The sequence below is a fragment of the Anopheles marshallii genome, chromosome 2 (assembly GCF_943734725.1).
Source record: "Anopheles marshallii chromosome 2, idAnoMarsDA_429_01, whole genome shotgun sequence".
Taxonomy (NCBI): Eukaryota; Metazoa; Arthropoda; class Insecta; order Diptera; family Culicidae; genus Anopheles; species Anopheles marshallii.
This window is the reverse complement of record NC_071326.1, coordinates 34856940-34878286: the sequence shown is the minus strand read 5'-3', so window position 1 is coordinate 34878286 and position 21347 is coordinate 34856940. Positions and strand designations below refer to the sequence as shown.

At 45.9% G+C, this 21347-nt stretch overlaps 5 protein-coding genes across 5 annotated transcripts; 3 read left to right on the top strand and 2 right to left on the bottom strand.

Moving 5' to 3' along the window:
• The first annotated feature begins 5146 nt into the window (after positions 1–5146).
• LOC128717896 (protein CREG1) lies at positions 5147–6202 on the top strand. Its single transcript, XM_053811572.1, has 3 exons — positions 5147–5390; positions 5469–5828; positions 5988–6202. The coding sequence occupies exons 1-3, from the start codon at positions 5147–5149 to the stop codon at positions 6200–6202; spliced, it is 819 nt and encodes a 272-aa protein (XP_053667547.1).
• An 822-nt stretch (positions 6203–7024) lies between these two features.
• LOC128708025 (bifunctional 3'-5' exonuclease/ATP-dependent helicase WRN-like) lies at positions 7025–9916 on the top strand. The gene has a single exon (XM_053802983.1). It carries the CDS (start codon positions 7025–7027, stop codon positions 9914–9916), a length of 2892 nt encoding a protein of 963 aa, XP_053658958.1.
• Positions 9917–10849: 933 nt separating this feature from the next.
• LOC128707792 (organic cation transporter protein) lies at positions 10850–15613 on the top strand. The gene is made up of 6 exons (XM_053802749.1): positions 10850–11055; positions 13611–13772; positions 13894–14351; positions 14419–14587; positions 14658–14947; positions 15051–15613. Exons 1-6 carry the CDS (start codon positions 10850–10852, stop codon positions 15611–15613), a joined length of 1848 nt encoding a protein of 615 aa, XP_053658724.1.
• A 96-nt stretch (positions 15614–15709) lies between these two features.
• On the bottom strand, positions 15710–17404 carry LOC128708831 (trypsin-2-like). The gene is made up of 4 exons (XM_053803812.1): positions 17178–17404; positions 16340–16453; positions 15957–16263; positions 15710–15883 (listed from the first exon to the last, which is right to left on the bottom strand). Exons 1-4 carry the CDS (start codon positions 17402–17404, stop codon positions 15710–15712), a joined length of 822 nt encoding a protein of 273 aa, XP_053659787.1.
• Positions 17405–17980: 576 nt separating this feature from the next.
• On the bottom strand, positions 17981–20743 carry LOC128717895 (uncharacterized). Its single transcript, XM_053811571.1, has 6 exons — positions 20589–20743; positions 20382–20487; positions 19882–20129; positions 18650–19769; positions 18189–18561; positions 17981–18111 (listed from the first exon to the last, which is right to left on the bottom strand). Exons 1-6 carry the CDS (start codon positions 20741–20743, stop codon positions 17981–17983), a joined length of 2133 nt encoding a protein of 710 aa, XP_053667546.1.
• Positions 20744–21347: the final 604 nt, after the last annotated feature.

Genomic DNA, 21347 nt, shown 5'->3' with positions numbered 1-21347 from the left:
GCCACAATTCACATTCGTTTGAAGACATTTCTTTCCTCAAACAGTGAAAGGTCACTTTATACCAGGTGTACCAGGGGGTACCTAATTATTAAGTGTTGAAGTGAAAAGAATAAATAGTTTAAATGAAAATTTATTTTAAACTTTTTAATAGTTCAAAAAAATTAATTAATAAGTAAATAATCGAGGTGGCCCGGTGGCATGACAGTAGCGGCGCCGATCTTCACACGAACGGATCGGACCAAAATCCCATCCGAACCAATTCTCCTTAGCAAAAACTAATGTCTCTTCGGCTACGTGGTCAAATAAGTCGATACGGGCCTGGCCGTTCTAACGAAAAAATAAGTAAAGCGATCAATCAATCAAACAATAAAATTAATTAATAAATAACCCGTGCACAGTTCGTTCAATTATATACGATAGAGCCAAAGGACGTTATACAGAAGTAAAAAAATAAAGTCCTTTTTTGTTCGTTAGAACGGCCTGGCCGTATCGACTTATTTTACCACGTTGCCGGATAATCAGTCCTTGCTACGGGGGATTGGTCCGGATGGGATTTTGGTCCGGCCCGTTCGTGTGAAGACCAGCGCCGCTACCATCATGCCACAACTTTCCTTTTTCCATTAACCCCAAAAACCCTCAAATCGGGGTTTTTCAATCAACCCCGAAAGTCCTTTTTTTAGAAAAGGAACATTAGTATGATTATTCTAACTATGATGAATCTTCTTCATATTATCACCTAAGAATAGTATGCATTTCTCCAAACATTTAAACCTTGTCTTTTGCCTTATCCCGGACATGCTCGGTTGTGGTTGTGTTATTGTTGGAGTTGTTGGTGCTATTGTGCTGGTGAAGATGTTTTGGTTATCTCATTGTTTCTTGCGGGTGGACCATGACGGTGCATCGTCATCTAGGCTTCTCGGTTGTAGATGTATTGCTGTAATTATTGTATTGTGTTTTCTGTGATTTTTCCGTTCCTGTCGTTCGTTGATCGGGCTTGTACGGGACTGGTACAAAACGAACGGCAAATATATAGAGGCTGGACAAAAGTAAACATCAGAACATATTATAAGGACATATTATATAATTTATCATATGCTTCTTTTAAATAGCATTTTTTTAGATAAAAATGTCCTTTAAATGAACAGAGCTTTTATTATTACGATTTCAATAAAAATCCTGTGCCACTAAATCCTATCCTAAGTAAATAAAAACCCATACTTGTATGTAACTATGGCGTATGCTTCAAACCAGCCATGCAGATACGAAGGTGTGTGCATCATAAATCATTAATTCAATAGTCCTCCACAAGAGTGCACCTGGAAGGCACACAAGTGCACACGGTAGCCACGCACCGCTCTGTTGCACCGAGCCGGTTATAATTGTTGCAATTAACCCATTCATCTTATGCTCATCCCACGTTTAGCTGGTTATCGCGAGCGTTTCCTTCGCTGTGGACCATCAACGCAAACGATTCAACATTTGCACACGATCCACCGCGCTCCAGAACAAATAAAAAAAAATCCGCCACGCGGGATAACGTGCTGCCAGGACCAAACGGGGATGTGCCGGTAAAGCCATTCCAGTTCCATCAGCACGATGCCGTTGCGATCCTTTCGCAGAAACCCATCCTATCCACTGGCCCCTCGTGGAGACACACGCAAAAGGTGTGTTCGTCCCGTGGTGACGATGAAATATGCTAAAAATTTATGCATAATTACCTCTGCTCAACTTTTCCCACCCTAGCCAGCCTTTTGCATGCAGTTCGGCTCATGCTGCCCTGTGCATTGAGGACCGTGCGCTGGAGGTACAAGCACAAAGGCGTAGCCGGTCGGTGAATGGAAGTGGCAGCCAATGGATTTTGGTACACAATTTATGGTCGACCTATGTCGGGCTGGTCACACTGGATGATGCTTCTTCTATAGGACATTTTTATTATTTTCCTTTCAATCGTTCGCGTGCAAGCTTTTTCTTAATCCTAGGTTGCGTTTTTGTTTTTGTTGATTGGCTTTTTGTTGCAGTCGTTTTTATCCTTTTTTTATCCCTGTTCCTCTCGCGAGACTGGCTCAAAAGTCGGTTTCGATCGATACGTAGGCAAAGCTATCAACGTTCGGAATGTGCACCCTTGTATTTGCCTTTCGGAGTGACCAATTAAAATGAAAAATATAGTTTTATACCAATCCGGTTCACTGGAGTGCGAAAGTGTGTTGCATTATAACTAATCAATAGAGGGTGTTTTGTTTGAGCTCAGATTGAAAGTTGTGCAGTAGTTGGTTTACTCACTGTAAAATCGCAAACTCTGCCCGTTGCGCGCGTACCGTTGCAAACAATTCTTAGAACATATGAATTGAAGTAAACTGTCATGTTCGTTAGCCGATTCCATGAAATCAAATCGATTGGAATAGAGTGAAAATTGAATTTTCACGGAAATCACAACCAGCGTTAAATACAAACAAGAAATATTTCCGCACCGAGTTTTGCTTAATAATTAACCCGATTTTGTTTTTTGAAATTTTGAAAGTAAGTAAGCAAGTAAGTAAGTAAGCAAGTAAGTAAGTAAGTAAGTAAGTAAGTAAGTAAGTAAGTAAGTAAGTAAGTAAGTAAGTAAGTAAGTAAGTAAGTAAGTAAGTAAGTAAGTAAGTAAGTAAGTAAGTAAGTAAGTAAGTAAGTAAGTAGGTAAGTAAGTAAGTAAGTAAGTAAGTAAGTAAGTAAGTAAGTAAGTAAGTAAGTAAGTAAGTAAGTAAGTAAGTAAGTAAGTAAGTAAGTAAGTAAGTAAGTAAGTAAGTAAGTAAGTAAGTAAGTAAGTAAGTAAGTAAGTAAGTAAGTAAGTAAGTAAGTAAGTAAGTTAGTAAGTAAGTAAGTAAGTAAGTAAGTAAGTAAGTAAGTAAGTAAGTAAGTAAGTAAGTAAGTAAGTAAGTAAATCTGAAAACATTATTATTTAAAAATCAAACCTGTTAAAGCTATTTGAAGCATTATTGAACATAGAAACATTCCAAAACCCATATACGTTATTTGTTTAGCAATAGTTAATAAATAGCAACATTTTAGTTGCAAACAAAAAAGAAACCGCAACCGCAAATGAAATAAATACAACATAACAACACCGACACACTTACGGTTTCCTTCAGCTTCCGTCAGCATACAATTTGGTGGAATCCGCAACAGCATGAAAAAAATGATGCGACATCGTTACTGGCCGTTTCCCAGTTTCGATTTCAATCGATTGGAAAACTAAAGTTTTACATCCCAATTATGGGCAAACTTTCGGGCCCGTGGACCATAAAATCCATTCCACACGGCATGGGAGCGGCAACGCACTCAAACAAATTGAAAATTGAAATCCCACCTACGCCGTCTGAGTCTGCTGCATCCGAAGGCGCAATGTGACCCAACATTCCCAGCGACTAGTCTTCGAAACCAGTGACCAGCTAGCCCATCTTGCCAACTAGCATCCCGAACGAAATAAGCTTCTGGTTGCACTGCCGTGCAATTCGCGAACTCGACAGAACCAATAAAAGATCCCATTTTTGTGCAATGCACCGTTACCGATACCCGGCGCTGCAATGTGGTTTGCTACTGGCAAAGCAAACAGCAAATGGACATCGGTTTAAAAGGACATTCTTACCATTCGATACACACGAGGATACACATCCATCGCTGTATCTTGTCGGGTGTACGCTGGTCATATTCTTCCGCTTGCGAATGCCCACGGACGAAGGTTGAGAAAAATCAAACGGATATCCGGACTCGTTTGTCGGGTCCGCTTGCAAGCGAACTTTGCTGATCAAACATAGCATCGAGATGAAATGGTTTTCGAGGATTGTCCGCAAATTGAAACAATCGTTCGTTCGTTCGCGTGTGTGCCTCTAGCTGTTACTGCACATTTCCGGGATATTCATTACCACCTATCGGATGCGATAGTTGTTTTGTCGGGCTAGGGTTGAGCATCGCATCACGTGAACTGTATGTTTTATGACAATTTTCAAACGATTCTTCGGAACGATCATTAGTTGGTTTTGTTTATACTGTTTCAAATACGATTTAAAAAAAATCCTTTAGTTTATCGTTACTATCCGTATATTGACCATTGGAAAGAATTGATTCAGGCTGCAAGTGGGTGAGTACCTGTAAATTTCATTAAGTCTTTATTCAACATCCTTTCGGTTTTCAGATGAGATTCCTTCCTTACCGGCACAACAACAACTAAAATTTCTGGCATTCTCTGATAGTCAGTCCTGCGTATGGAAGGACCAATCAGTGGGATGGGATTTTTTCCCGGTCCTGTCGTGGGAAAACAGACGCTTCTACCAATACACCACCGGATGATTATTAACCTTCCAAATTAACACACAGAGCAGATACTTGGGTGTAAAGCAAACAGGGCAATGAAAAAGCATAGCGTATTGACTAAATACAACTGTAATAATGCACTTATGCTGCTGATGTTAATGTTGTTCACAAAATATTTGAATTGTTCCAAACAGTGAAAATTACCGTACGTAGCGCTACGTTAGCGTTACGCGCTGTCAGTGCGTTACACACAACTGTCCACAACGGTACACAACTGTCAAAAGCCAGCGGACGTACGCAACCTACGCTCATTGGAAGTTTTTGTTTCAATTTCAAACAACAACACAAACAAGTTCTTCAAATATTCTTAAAACTCTCGAACAAATCGCATCGCTTATTATTTTATCACCTACTCTCGGATCAGCTGGACCTTGGCGCGCTGCACGACCTGGAGTGCAGTGAAAAAGTAAGTTCCCCGTTAGCAACCGTGCTCCGTAGGGTAGGATTTTTTAGCTAGGCATAGTCCACCCCCATCAGAGGCATCGATCCTCTTCTTGGTGCAACGCAAAACAAGATCTGACCTTCGCGATCAGGCGATAAGCAGCAGGAAGTCTGTGAGGAGGGCAGAAATGTAGCGCAAAAGTCACATTTCTTTATCATACCCACCGATATATGCGTCATAAGTTGTCGTTCTGAAACAAAGAAATGCACGATCATTTCCACTGCGATCGGAGTGAATCATCGAGTGCGTGCGATTGTGTGCGTGTGTCCAGTGGGGCGTTTTGCACTGATCGTTATGTTTTTTTCTGCTTTTCTCAGGCGATAATCCTATACGCTAGTGGAACAACAACGCTCCATCATGACGATTCCGACGGTTTCGTACAAACAATTTGGTGATATTTCCCAACCGGTAGCACCGGTTGGTACCAAGCGCTGGATTGTCCTGTACATAATGATCACTGCTGTACTGTTAACTACGCTCGCCTGCTGGAACAATCTATCGGGTGGGTCGTTGGTGGAAATATTCAAAGCAGATGGGGATGATGTACCACCGCCCCACACACAGTACGCCAAGATGGCACGCTATCTGGTGCATAAGGCCGGTAAGTCAACCGTGATTGATCTGATTTTATTTTTATTAGTGCATTAATGTGTGTTTTGTTTTTTTTTCACCCGATCAGAATGGGTTTCGATGGGTTCCCTATCGACGGTGGATGCAATCAAAGGTTTCCCAATGGTAAACATCATATCAGTTGCGGACAGCGCACGGGGTGAAAAGTCAACCGGTGTGCTGTACTTTTACCTTACCATGCTGGATTATACGGCGCAGGATCTGCGCAAAGACAACCGGCTCACAGTGATGCTTTCGCTGGATCAGGACAAGTACTGTACGAACAATGGTATCGATCCGATGGAACCGACCTGTGCGCGAATCATGGTATCAGGCCGAGCAGATAAAGTCGAAAACGGTACGGATGACTACGCGTTCGGTTCGCGCGCTATGTTCAGCCGTCATCCAGCAGCACAAAAATGGATCAAAAGTAAGTTCTACTGCGGGCTGAAGTGGTTTCCTCGTTGGAATTACCTATCCACTAATAGGTTGTTACTATATATTCCAACAACAAGTTTCCATCTAAGACCCCACGTTATCTATTTCACACGAATAATACCCTGCTTTAACATTCTTCCTCGCGTTCCAGCCGATGGGCATAACTTTTTCCTCTGCAAGCTGAACATCACCCAAATCGCCGTACTTGACTTTTACGGTGGTCCACACTACGTTACCGTGGAAGATTACATGGCAGCGGATCCAGATAAGAAGCTTGCAGCCGCTGACAACACCAGCAGCAACAATGAACGTCAGATTCCGCCCCGTTTTACGCCAACGCCCTCGACGCTCTCAACGGCTTCCTGAGAACGCAGCGCAATTGCGAAAGGTGTTTTTAAATGAGGAATAACGAATATATGATAAGTCCGTATGTGATAATAGCAAAAAGAAAAGTCCTAGAGCCGATAGCGCAAGAACGAGAGAATGAGAGATAATTGGCAGACTGTTAGCAAATCCCCATTATCAGAGCACTAGAAAGGTCTAATGCATGCGGAATGCATTCCATAACATTGTACCTTGCGAAAGTGCTTTCGTCTGATAAAGCTCACTTCCATTAGGTTTGCAACGGAAGCAACGTTTGTGAGTGTGATAATATTTCCACAATGGAACTGTGAATAGTTTATTAGATTGGAAACTGGGAGGGTTTCAAAAAAAAAAGATCCACACAGACAACATCAATCGAGAAATAAAATCATATTTGGGACAGATTTTACATATTTTAAATGAAATTGCTAGTGCACAATTGTTTTACTTATTGTGCGACTAGAAATGATTTAACTTTATCGGATTAATTTAAAGCTATTTTTGTGTTTTGCACATGATGATGATTAAATGATAATCCTTCGCATGGAACACTTCATGAATTTTATATGGCCAATAATGGGTATTGTGCAAAAAAAAAGATTTTTTGGAAATTATTCAACATAAATTCACCACAGCTAATGTTTCGTTTTCTCTCTTGTTCAATCTGGCAACACTGCATCGCCTGGTGACACTTTCGTTCAGTTTGACATTTCTCATTCGCGGCATTTTTACCAATTCGAAAACACACAATCAAAACAACGAACGTATTTGCGTCGTTATCGTTGGAACTAATTGTTGCGCGTTGCAGACCACAAGGAACAAATCATGTTCCCGAATAACAGCAGTCCAAAACGGCCCGAACCTGACAAACCACACCCAGTAGACGAACCGGAGCCGGAACACCTGCAGGTACTATCGGCCAGCTTCGGTCACACAGCATTCCGTCCGATGCAATGGTGCATTATCCGCTCCATCATTGTCCAGCGCCGCGATAATTGTGCCATAATGGCAACGGGGTACGGAAAATCGCTCATATACCAATTCCCTTCCGTGTTTCTGAACCGTCTTACATTCGTCGTGTCACCGCTGATCAGCTTGATGCAGGATCAAGTGCTGTCTCTCAACCTGTGCAACATTCCCGCCTGTCTGCTCGGAACAGCACAGCGTCAAAATCCGGTACCGGACATTAAGGCTGGCCAGTTTCGTCTCGTGTATCTTACACCCGAGTACATAACGTCCGATTCCGGGCAAACGCTATTGAAAGCGGTTCACTCTCAACTCGCACTAATTGCCATCGACGAGGCGCACTGTTTGAGCAAATGGGGGCACGACTTCCGACCCGCATATCGTAACCTAGGTCAGATTCGTGAGATCTGTCCAAAGGTGCCAATACTAGCCGTTACAGCAACGGCCACACAGAAAGTGCGGGACGACATCGTACAGTGTTTGAAGCTGGCCAATCCCCAAATCCTCTGCACCGGGTTCGATCGACCGAATCTCGAGTTCATCGTGAGACCTAAAGGTAGTTTAGGACCACTGCATGACATACGACCCCTGCTGGGAGAGAATCGCGAAGGAAGCACCATCATCTACTGCTTGACGCGTAAACAAACGGATGAAATCGTTGCGCTCCTGCGTGAAAAGCGCATCCAGTGCGAAGCGTACCACGGTGGCATATCACTAACGCAACGGAAACAAGTGCTGGAAAGTTTTGTTAGCGATCATGTGCGCATTATCGTGGCAACGATCGCGTTCGGCATGGGCATCGATAAGCCGGACGTTCGGCTGGTCATACACTACGGTGCATCGAAGGATTTGGAAAGCTACTACCAGGAGGCTGGCCGTGCCGGTCGCGATGGTCAACCGGCCCGGTGCATTATGTTCTGGAGTCAGAGCGATTTCAAAACGCACGAAATTTTGCGAGCCGAAAGCTCAAGTTCGTCACGAAAGAACCAGGAGCAGCTTGCACGCAAGATGGCCGAGTACGTGGAGCTGCGTGACTGTAGGCGCCGGTTCGTGCTGAACTATTTCGAAGGCGTACTGACACAGGTGAACAAGGCGGAGGAGAAGGTAACGGCGGTGAAACGATGCTGTGATAACTGTACCCGGGGCGGTGTAGCCAAAGATTGCGAACGGTACGAAGGTCTCGATGCTGAAGGTCGGTACAACTTTGCGACCGAAGCCGAAATGCTGCTGGGTGCGATTGGTGCGTTTCACAGTGGGGTTGGTCTTACCATGCCCATCTTGCTACTGCGAGGCTCCCGGAATAAGAAACTTCACGAACGGTTTTACAACCACCCACTGTTCGGGAAGGGCAAGGACAAGGACGAAGAATGGTGGAAGTCGCTAGGATCGCTGCTCGAGCGGGAAGGCTATCTGAGCAAGGTTAAGGTGGCAAACAACTACAACAAGTTCGCCCAGATAGTTTATCACCAACTAACCACCACCGGCCAACGTTGGCTCAACGGGAACGGGAAAGATCGCCAACTGCTAATGAAACCAACGACGACCATGTTCAAATCGCTGAAGGTTATAAAACCTGCTTCACTGTACGAGAAATCACCACTCCCGGTAGTACGCACCAGCAAGCAGGATCTTACGCACGAACTCGTCAAAACGCTGCTCAAGAAACGTGCCGAGTTGGCGACCACGTTCGAGTGTATGCCGTACATGATCGCGTCGAATGCGGCCCTCCATCAGTTGGCCACCCGGAAACCGTTGAACCTGCAGGAGATGAAAGACGCTCAGCTGGATGGATTTTCCGACGCGAAGCTGCAAAAGTTTGGACGAGAGTTTTTGGTTTGCATACAGCAGCAACTTAGTTTACTGCCGGAACCCTCCGCCACCAAGCTTCCGGATGCACGCCACGAACATCTTACGGCAACGAAAACAACTAGCTTTACGATGTTTAGGAATGAAAAGAAATCGATCGCCGATATTGCCACCGTACGAAACCTAAAGGAAAGTACCATAATTGAGCATCTGTGTGAGGCTATTCGGGTCGGGCTACCGTTCGAGCAGCGGGATCTTATCCGGTTAGGTGTTGCGCCGGATGTACATGCAGCAATAGCAGCCCGTCTACCAACGAACTTACAAGAGTCGTCTACGCTTACGTCCATTAAAGAAAGATGCCCGCCAGAGATTACGTTCAATCAGCTGAAGGTTGTTCTTGCCTGGGAAAAGCAAAAACGATCCAATCGCCAGGATGAAGGACACCCCCAAACGAACGATCGCGATCCGAAATGTAAGGATACAGAACCCGACAAAGTTTCTCTAAACAATATGCTGTCCGATGACGATGATGATTTATTGATGACCGAGCAGGCTGTGGCAAACGTTCCAACAAGTTCCACCGAAACGCGAAAGGCTGCCAACAGTGCCATCGATGATATGCTTAACGATGACGATGACGATATGCTTGACTTTGGCGAACTGGATCGCCTCGAAGCGTCGATTGTAGGTGAGGAGGACGTTTCAATCGTACCGTCACCACCGTCAGACCTAACACCACCGAACGCAGTACAGACGGAACCGGCTCTCGAAACGATCGTCCCGGTGCAGTCCCGGATCGAACCGAACGTGCTGAAACCTCCGGCCAATAGGCGTGTTGTAAATTTAAAACGTATTATGTACGAAGATGATGAAGACGACAGCGATAAAGAGGATAAGGACGTTAATCATTTGTTTACCTACCGAGTACCGAAACGGAAGGCATGAACCGAGCGTACAATTATGTTGGTGGCTTGTCTGGAGGACTGGTTCCTGCAAATCCACCCAAAATGTCTGGGTAATAAATCAGATTCATTGAACTATTTCCTGCCGTGTTCTTCGCTCGCAAACGCATATCACCGAGAGGGAAAGTATCCATTTGAAAGACACAATCAATAGCTAATGTTGGGCAGTGTGTGGGCCTTTCTTTAATGTAGATTGGTACACAAAAGAGGCAGGTCCACAATTGAAGTGGTGCCGCGCCTGTGTCCGGATGTGGGATTCAATTCAAACCAACAACGACAGCCAACTGTTGGTGGTACGATCGACACGGACATTGAGGCGTAGAAGGTGAGATCGAAAACAACACATGGCCATAACAGCGGTTCTTGATGCGCCTTCCAAATGCAACAAAATCTCTTCAGCCGACTTCCGTACCCGTGTCTCGTGTGATCCGTTTTATGCTCGCTATGCTCTTGCCTCATGCGCTATGCTGACGCTCTCCCAACTTCTGACCCTACTTATCGTTCTCACTCTCACACACACTCTCTCTCTCTCTCTCGGGCGCAATGTACACTCGCGTAGGGTTTTGTAGCCAATGTTACGCATTCACTCTCATACGGTGAGCGTTGGTCCGCCTGGCAAGTAGCAACAAAAACAGCTGCGACCGATAACGAAACATACATACGGACGGACGCGCGGACAACGATTTGGCGCGCTTTGTGTTGCGGTGTTGTGATACCGTATGTGCGAATATTCGTCCGGGAGACGGTCCCTTGCAATGATAGAACCGAAGTGTGGGTTGGTTTAAAATTTTAGCCGATTCAAGCTGGAAGCGGAAGTGTGTGAAAGGGAAATTTTTGAAATTCAAATGACTGTGTCCGTCGCTGTGCGGTGAGAAGCTTTGCGTTACACCCGTCGTCTGCCAGGAACGAATTCACCATGGGCCAAGAAGAGCAGGAACTCGGCGACGTCGATATGGAGAGCCAACGGAAGGACGTCGACGAGCCACATCAGCAACAGGGCGATGAGTCTCCCCCCCAGCTGAAGAGTGGTACAGCGAAACTAACAGTCCCGTCCACCGGAGACCTGAAACAAACCATTCTCGAGGGGCTGGAGAAAAAGGGGGATCGCGGTCTGTGGCTTTGGTAAGTGTGATTACAGCGAAGGCGATCTGTGAAAGAGGAAGCTGTTGCGTTACAACCGAAACCATGACCCGGTTCCCTAGTTTCCGTGCGTGTCCAAAACAATACACTGGTGAAGCTAAACGGCACCCAATTGCACCGGTTCGGTGGCCATTTCGGAAATGGATAAAAATAACCTTATGTTCCTCTGCCGCAAAGCTACAGAGCACGACACGCCCCTACGAGCCGGACGCTTTTCTCTTTCTCACGTTCCGATCGATAAAATCCCGGCATGGGAAAAGTGGGAAAAAGATGCGTAAAAATACATTTTCTCTGACGAAGGTCACACGGTTACCACGGGGATGGTGCGTCCCGTCATCCACACAGGCAACGGTCGTACACGTACTGCGAACACGTTCTCGACGCAGCCACAAAACACGTGCATGGCTGGCGGTTCTAAATATGGGCGAAGTGGCGACGACAACAACCTGGCGTGGAATGCGACCGACCGAGTGAACTGGCGGGAAGAAAGCTCGCGTGCTGCCACCGCGGTGGGAAGAGAAGGGTTCCAGTTCTACATTTACTTTCTATTTTGCTTGGTGCTTCTGTTTTCAAGTTCATATGGGTTCAGGTTTGAGGGATAAAGTGGTGGAAGCGGTTGATGGAGGGCGCTTACTGCCACTGGATGGCTTCCGAGCGTCTTGTTGGGTAGCGATAGAAGATTAAGCGCATCTAATCGGGGTACTCAGTAATAATCAGCTGCAAAAGGGCACGCTATTTACAAGACATTCCTTCGGAGTCTAGACGGAGTTCTAGAACGCTTGGCATTCTTAGTGAGACAGAATTATTAACTTTGCAGCCTTGATAGTTTAAGCCGAAATCTATCAAAAATACTCCTTTTAGAACCGTCGCAGTTCCGTTCATTGGACGCGTAATCTCACCCGAAGGAGATAGGCGAAGCTGCTCTGAAGGAAGTAACGAATTCGTATAACGATTCAAATGAAATGCTCACACACACACCAATACTCCAAAAAGTGTGCTACGAACCTTCCTATCGGGTTGAGGTCATCTTGTCGTCGTCCCCCGGCGTAACGCGTATGAAGATTTGAGGGACACGACCCTCGACCACAGAATCGCAACAGGCGAACGCAGGAAAACGTGCGCTAATAGAATAAATTATACTCGCAACCGTTCCGGGGCGGGTAATTATCATCGGTCCAGCAAGGAATGAAGCTACGCTACAGTACACCGGTACCAACGTTCGCCGTCCTCCCTGTGCTGCCATGAAAAAGGCACGAAGAATTCATAAACATTGGCAGGTTTAACAACTGACCTTTGGCTTCACCGGTCCCGCATCCTATCGCGAGGGTCCACCAGTGTGCGCGTGTAATCGGATCGGAACGGTGTATGTGTTGCAGCGGTAAGCTAAAGAGACACCGTTCCCGGGGTCTTATCACAGATGCCGTCCCGGGGTGGTGCGCCACTTGCCCCCGGAAGGCGCGCCCCTGTGCTCGCGAGAAGTTTGCTCACTTCATCTCGATCGAATCTGACACATAAAGCACCTATGGACACAATGGCTCGGGCTCAGATTGATGGAAGCCCTGCTGTACTTGTGTCTGCCGCCATTCAGCGCGCTATCTTTGCTGCGAGCAGAAGGAAACGGACCTTTTTATGATGGGCCGTATGAGTGTGCACATTGTTATCAATTTACGACGACAACGCCGAGGGCCGCAGAATTTAAATAGAAAGTCCGGCAAACGTCGGAAAATGAATTTGCGTTTGCGATGGCTGGTTGTAGTTGCGCCTCTGTGGCGGCAATCTGACTTGACGCGACCTGGCTTATCATGTGCGTGTACATGGGAGATGCCTTCGGTCACATCCACAGAATCACTTCCTGCAGCTAGTGACTACACCGGCATCATCTGCATGATTCCGGTAGCATCCGTATTCATGTGATGAGATCTCGCATGGTACGGTTTTTTTTAATGTCACCGCAACGTGTCGCATACCTGCGCGCAATAACTACGATCACCCAAGGGCACGTGCGTGCTGGAACGATTTACACCTGCGGGCACGATTTTGCCAAGGTTGGTGACTTTTTTGTATCGGCACACACGCAGCAACGGCACATACAAAACAGAGCTGCAGCGAACGGAATGCAATGTCCGATTACCGGTGGAACGATTCATTAAATGCTACCGAAACTGGCGTCCATAGAATCAGAGTCAAGCACAACTACTACGGCGGGAGGTTTGCATTGAATGTTGTTTTTTTGTCGCATCAGCGATCAACATACACGGACGCGCTTTATCGACGATCGGATGATGGATTTACTATGAACACTAATGTAAATAGCAATAGATAAGCACCGATTTACAGCTAGACATTCGCGCCCTGTACCGATACCTTATCAATCAGGCTCAGTAATCTGTCCGTACCAATGTGTATAATCTGATTAATGCTTGTGTGCAATAGGAGTAATGTTATCTTATCGGCCCTGCGCGGCTTAGTATTATGCAAGCGATATCTCAACGAAGATCTTTACGCTCCACTGATCACCCATTCACGTACCGTTCCAGGGCATTATTCATCCTGTGCCTGACGCCCAACATACTCAACGGATTTCACGTGTCGTCGTACGTCTTTCTTGGCCAGTTGCCGAAAAACTACTACTGCATCGTACCCGAGCTCCTGCAGGCTGGCTGGAGTCACGAGGAAATACGCAACATCACCTCACCAACGTAGGACACACCTTTCCCGCCTCACCTTAGTGCTACCAGCAATGCTGTTTTATCCGACTAACCGTCTGTTGTATCTGTTGTACTTCCCCATTCCACAAAAAAACCATCCCCTTCGTCGCAGTGGCAGCACCAGGAACGGTACCTGTACGATCTACACCTGGAACTATGGGCAGCTGAGCGAGCTAAACTACAACGATGCACTCAGTTACACTCAGTCCCATCCGCCACCGGCCGAAGTGAACTGTCTCGCCACGGCCCGAACCGGTGCCGGGTGGCACATGTACTACGATCAACCCGACGGTGTATCGATCGTGCCGGAATGGGATCTGCTGTGCGAACGGACTGCCCTGCGCTCCACGGTACAGGTGGCGCTGTCGATTGGCAAGTTTGTCGGTGCCTCTACCTTCGGTGTCATCTCCGACAAGTACGGCCGCAAGACGAGCTTTTCGATTGCGGCAACACTGTACATCGTGGCCGGACTGCTAACGACCTTCTCACCATTCTACGCACTGTTGCTGCTCGGTCGCATCGGGTTGGGTGCGTCGGCATCCGGTGTATTTTATCCAGCATTCGCACTACGTTAGTATGCGTCACAGCGAACCGGGAGTTGCTTCTTGCTCTTATGCGCAATTATCTCATCTTGCAGTAACGGAAAACATCGGTAAACGCCACCGGTCCTGGATGAGTATAGCGTTCAACTTTTCCTATCCGCTCGGTATGCTCTGCCTAGCGCTGGCCGCTTACCTTATTCAACCATGGCGAGATCTTTCGCTCGCTCTGACCGTACCATCATTTCTGCTCGTGATACACCTCTAGTGAGTAGCTTGTAGGCAATGTTGCCTGCCAAAATTCCCCATTAATAACCGTCTACATCTTCCGCATCAGCTTCTTGGTGGAGTCACCGCGATGGTTACTGAGCAAAGGTCGCGAGCGGAAAGCATACCGGATGGTGTTTGGACACAGTGCCCCACAGGAGCTGGTCGATAGTGCGACGGTGGCGGAGAAGAATCAAGGCGCGGACGATGACTCTGACCCCGCAGCCGTACCATTCGGTACGAAGCTAAAGCAATCGTTCAGCGAGTTTACAAAGCTTTACGGCACACCGGTGCTATGCCGTCGTGCTCTTATTTGTCACTTTACGTGGTGCATCACCTCGCTGTGCTATTACGTTACAGGTAGGATTACACACGTATAGATATGTTTTTGTTTTGTTTTTGGTTCCCAAGGGGTTTTTGTGTATCAAAACGCGTATAATTTTACGCTCCTTCCCAACCGTAGCTCTCAACGCGGACAACTTTGCAGCCAATCGAAACGTGTACGTTGCCACCACCGGTTCGGTAGACATCGTAGCCTACATACTCTCAATGATCGTGCTCGCGTACTTTGGTCGGCGCAGTTCATCGTTCTGCTTTTTCCTGTACGCGGGCGTTTGTCTGCTGGTTGTGCTTGCTATCCCGCAGGACAACACAACCCTGCTGGTAACGCTTGCCATGTTGGGTCGGGTGGGAATCACCGCCGTGTACGCGATCGTAACACTGCATACGGCCGAACTCTTCCCAACCGAGATACGCAACACGGCGCTCGGCATCTGTTCGACCATGGCGCACGTTGGATCGATCGCTGCACCGTACATTACGGATCTGCTCGGTCGGCTTGCCTGGTGGATACCGACCACGATATGCGGCTGTTCGGTGCTGTTGGCCGGTGCGCTCACACTGTTGCACCCGGAAACGCGCGATGCCGCACTGAAGGATCATGCGCAGCAGGAGCAGCACGATCTTCATGCGGTGGACGAGGAAGAGATGCACGAAAAGGGTGAAAAATCAAGTACGGGTAACTAAAGCGGTGGTGACAGAAGTGAACCCCTTCATCGTGCAACAACTAGACAGAGACTAAATTAACGTTTAGATTTAAGCGGGATAGATAGTAGTTTACTTTTAAGCCAAACCAATGATGGTACCGATCGGATAATGCTGCAAATAGTAACCGACGTCCGTGTAAACGCCAGGCGTACCCGGTGCACCGCAACCCACACCGTACGAGATGATGCCACGCAACACAAACTGGCTGGAAAATCGTTGCCGGCACACATATCCTCCACCGGAATCACCCTACGAAAGGGAAAGAGAAATGTGTTGCCGTTTTATCAAGCTGATACACCGTACGGATGCAACTCGTACTCACCTTGCACGCATCGGACCGTCCGATGGCACAAAACATTCCAGAGTCGGGTGGCGGGGCCACGACGGCACCCATCATTCCAATGCAACTGTCCAGATCGAGTGCCAACACTGTGCCATAGTGGAGCGATGTGCTGATCGGCCCATCGTACGAATCGGACCCATAGCCGAAGATGTAACACTGCTCACCGTTAACGGCGCTGCGGTAGCTCTCATCCGGCAGGCGTAAAGGAGCCTGCGGATCGGATTGAAGATGACGGACGATGGGTAAATCCGCACGCAGCACCGCAATATCGCCCACCATCGTTACCCTGCAATAAAACAATGGAAATAGTACAGATAGGACGAAACCAAGCGTATCAACACCATCCGGTGCAGTTTACTTACGGATTGTAGCTGCGCAGAATGTGTGTCTCGACGATTGTGAAACGTTCGGCGGTAATGTCGTTCAGATCGTGGCCACCTATCTGTGCAAAGATTCGTGTAAGATTGCCCTTTTTTCTACAAGTCAGGGATATAAGTACGATATTAGTTAGCATTTTGCTCGTGGACTATGGAAGGAATCATGCAAGAGTTGGCATTGAATGATTTTCATTCCCAAATTGGGTACGAATGGGAAGAGCCAAAATGGTAGAATAATCCAAACAGTGTTGTATTTCTTTTTTGCATATTTAGTCGCACATATGAGCTAAGGCGTCAGTTATTTAACAATATGATCAATTAACACATCTTGTTCGAATATCTGTTTTATGTCCACCATTACCGAAATAATCAATGGTCTAATATTTTTAAATGAATTTCTTCCATCAACGTCACTACACTTCGGTATAAATGTCACTATATCAGTAGCAATGCAAAAGATGTATGCATTAAACAGCCAATCTTCTCACGACGAGTACATCTTCCCCAGTATGTATGCCACTGTGCTTCAGAGATTTTATCTTTTGACGGTTGACTCATGTTTCGTGTAACTATTTGCGAAAGTTTCGTATGAATGACTAGTCTCATAAGATTCATTAAACACCATGCTAGTTGTAATTTAACATTATATGTACTTTTAGTGAGCATTATATTGGCGTCGAGTGGATTCTTTGGCATTTCACATTACGATTTTTTCTTACAACAACTTAAAAACATACAGGAATAGACAAATCTCATTGTAAGGGGGTTGATTGTACTTGCACTGGTACACTGGATGGTGGTCACTACCATTCACAATACTTACAGCGAAATAATGCAGTGTGCCGCGGTTAATATCCAACCTTCTCCCAGGTGCGTGCCGCCACAGAAATGTGTCCTTTTCTCATCAGCTAGCTGCAGCGATACGGCGAATGGAAACGTCAGCTTCGATCGACCACGATCGGATTCACTTTTTACAATAGCACCGATGGGTTGTAGCGTTACTAAACTTGCTATTAACAACGGTAGCGGCCACAACACCCAATATGCCATCATATAACCGGCGCGTTCTTACGCTACACACAAAAACGCTAAATTCTTTGAACAAAACCAAAAAGACACATACCCGCAACTAAATTTCACTGCGTTTCGCAGGTTCATGAACCGAACGGTACTTTATTAATAAGGCATTTATAACCAAGCGGTTGGGATCGACTCGCTGGGAATCTCACGCGAACGGCTGTGTCAATAGTATCAGCATCATGGAGCCAACAAAACATGCGCATTCGCTTCGGAAGCATTACGGTTTACGTCAATACCTCTGCTTGCCAGATGTTTTTCATATGTACGTGGGGTGAAACTTCACGCGGGCATTGGCAATCGCTCTGCTAACATTTGTTACGTTGTTTTTCGTAAAATCTACATTTGATTACGGCCAAGAAGGGTTTAATGGCCGATTACGGCCAAGAAGGGCCCAAATAAATAGAAAGGAAAATTGAAGTAAAGAAAAGATAATGGCGCTTAAGAGTAAGTGAAATTGACAAAAAAATATTAACGAACGAACATAACGATTACATTCATGGTTAAAATATGCAACATCATGGAAAGTACTCGTTTGGTTTCATTCTATTAAATAATTGAATGGATCTTCAAACGCGTTCCCTCGCCGTCACTATCCATCTGCATGGTGGCTTTCACCGTTCTGCCCAGGAGCTGTTCATTTTTACCATCCGCTCCTAACGTTCCCAGTGCAACCAGATCTAGAAACAAGGGAATTGGTACAAGAAGATTACATATTATAAACCAATATAGGCGTGAAAACACGTTTTACACTCACTATCAACGAAACATTCAGAGACGTAAACTTTGCGTGTCAAACCGGCAGGATATCGGCGAAATTTGGACTGGTCGCCCGGTGCCCGAATGATACCAACATCGAGCAGATAGTACATCACTTCTGTGTCGTTTGAAGCGACCATTGCGCGGCACCAGACTCCATCATATTGTATCAAAAAAGCTTCATTTTCAATTTCCGGGAGATACGGGTTTGGGTCGTTATTGCCGTACTCATTGCAATCGTTGATCACCTTGCTAAATTCCGCATTATCGGAGTCTAGTATAACCGACATCTGGTTGGAAATGTTCAGTTCGGACGTATCCACTATCGTCAGCATAATCTCTTGGTTCATCGGCAGGTCCTGCTCTTCGAACTAAAATTCATCATTTCATATACAGTTCCAACATAAAACGACCATGCAGAAACAAAAATGGGAAAAACGATAAACAAACATTACTTACATCTTCTGCCGTAACCGGAACATATGAAGCAGGGTCCACAGCCGGCTCCTTCATGTTTTGTTCGTTTTTAGCGACATCGAGTATCTTAGTGCTCAGAATGTACAGTTCCTGCACATGACGCATATCGACCGTTTTGACATGCTTGTTATCGGTCACCTTGATCAACTCGAACTCTTCAAGTTCCACCAACTGGGACAAATACTTTCTCACCAGTGGGGAGAACTTTGGCACTCCGTCGATCATAACGCCGTGCGTATAGCACATACCGTACTGTATCTCGATGTCCGGAATCTCCTTCATTGCCTTCCACTCGACTGTCTGCGTGTTACCAAAGTCGGGGAAAAACACGCTTACCTGTGTCCCTTCGATCGACTTTACCACGGCACGGTAATAATCACCATCGAACGACGCAAACGCTACGTCATCGACTTTCGGCGCTGCCTGGAGCATCTGATTCACTTCGCGTGCACATTCGATAGAGCGTTTGACTAAGTCCATGTAACGGTTGGATTGACCATTCGCTTCCTGTCCGTTTCGGTACACGTACAACATGCTGTCCGTAACGTACGCGATTTTAACATATTCGCCCTCCTGTGGAAATGGACTGTATCGAATCTCACGCTTCGGAGCTGCTATTTTGTGTTGCACGCGTTTCGCCAGCTTGGAAGTTTGCTTCGTAATGATGTTTTCCGTTTTGGAATCCGACGATTCCGCCTTTTGAGATTGGTCCTCTCTAGCAGCAGCCGGTTTCGCCGTTACCGCATCCTGTTCCTGATGACGTTTCAAGGACAAATTCTTCAGCACGTTTGTAGGTACGGTACATATCGGTGTTGTTTTGGTAGGCGATGCTACCACTGGTTTCTTGTGCTGTTCGGATTTTGAGCTAGTCAGTTTACGATTGTCAGACGTCAGCTTATGATTTGGCCCACTTTCTTTGCTTCCTGTCGGTTGGTTAGCTCCTTTGCTTCCTGTCGGTTGATTCTGCTTCCGATTAACCTGTACGGGTACGTTACTATTGGTGTTGTTGAGATTTTCGTACGGTGGCATCATGTATGGGTTAGGGTACCCCATCGATTGTGTTTCATTACATAATAAGCCACTTTGCGTCCGCACCAAGCGCCTGTGAAGAATGACCAAATATGGTTTATTAGCAACTTCCATAGCAAATGTCTTTCAGGAAACGTTTACGTATTAGGTAAGCGAAAAAAAAAAATAGCCGTCTTCATACTTACGGTAGGCACTGGACGATGTGCGCTGGCCAATTGTTTTTTTGGCAAATTTCCCCACAATAGTAAGTGCCACATACGAAACATTGATACGCGGCACCACCCTTGTTGCATGCGGAGCACATGTTGAACAAACTCATCATCAGCGGCATCGGTTCGGACATTTGCTGACCATTTACAACCGGAACGCTCTTTTGATAACCGGTATATCTAGAAGTCGTTGATCCCGCACATGAGATCGTATCATCCGGTAGCTGCGATAACATTTTAAAAGCATAATGTATTAAAATCCCTAGTTAATTACGCTCCATCTCCCTATATTGCTCATCATATACGCTGGACGGTGTTTGTTAATATTGAATTTTCATAGTTGCATTACCTAGACGATCGGGGGAAGACGATTGCACATGGAAACATTACTGGTGGCAGAACAGTCTTCAGTACCCCCGCTAGCGTATCTATAACAAAATACCTGCACACATCGAACACACACTCTCAAGTATTACCTTCTGCTCGGTCGGTTTCTTTGGGCGTATGTCCCATGTCTCCATCGATTCCACACGCACCACATTGTTGTTCTCTGCAAAGGCAGTCCGTGCACGTTGGGCGTCCCTGCAAAAAAAAAAAAAAAAAAATGCGCAGGAGATTTTATGCTTGGACCACAATATTACTCACTTCCGACCATCTCCAACAAAGGTCAGGATGCTGCTTACTTCACAGTCTTGTACTTTATAAACACTTGCTTCGGTTTTTTCGGGTCGATGTACAGCTGAAACAGAAACCCTAAACGCTTGGCCTCCGACCGTACGTCCCATCCAGCGTCGGCAATTATCAACTTGAAGAAACTTGAACTTGAAGAATCGCCCATTATCGTACCGAGATGATGAAATTTCACCGTAAATTCCAAAGACGCCGGTAATGCAAGACTTTGATGGTGGAAGCAAATAGCGCTGCATGGATGAAACGTCACCCGAATAATCCGTAGTCACGGTTTCGGCATAATGACAGTACTATCGCGAAGCAGTTGGACAAACACAAAGTGGGACAACAAGTATGAAGAAAAGTTTAAAAACTCGTTCAAATCGTAATTGCTTCAAATGAAAAAAAAAATGTACTCGATCATATCACAAACATAGATCTTGATTGAGGCATAATTAATATTTCCCTAAGAATAGCCGAAATCTAAACAAGAAGAAAACAGATCTTTTGATTTCATTCGCATAGAAGATTGCAATGTTGTAAAGCGATAATAATTCGATTATTTTTAATTTTTCATATTTTACGTACAGGATAGTTGCGTACGGATAATTGGTTCGGATTTTGGACCGGTCTTGCCGTGTGTCAATACTCCACTATACCACTGGGCCGCCCCTTGCTAGTGATGCTAGGTTTTGTAAATTTCAACATTTGTTTTCAAAATGATTCGAAATTATAGAATTTCCCACAAATAATTGCATTTTTTGCTTGGGAAT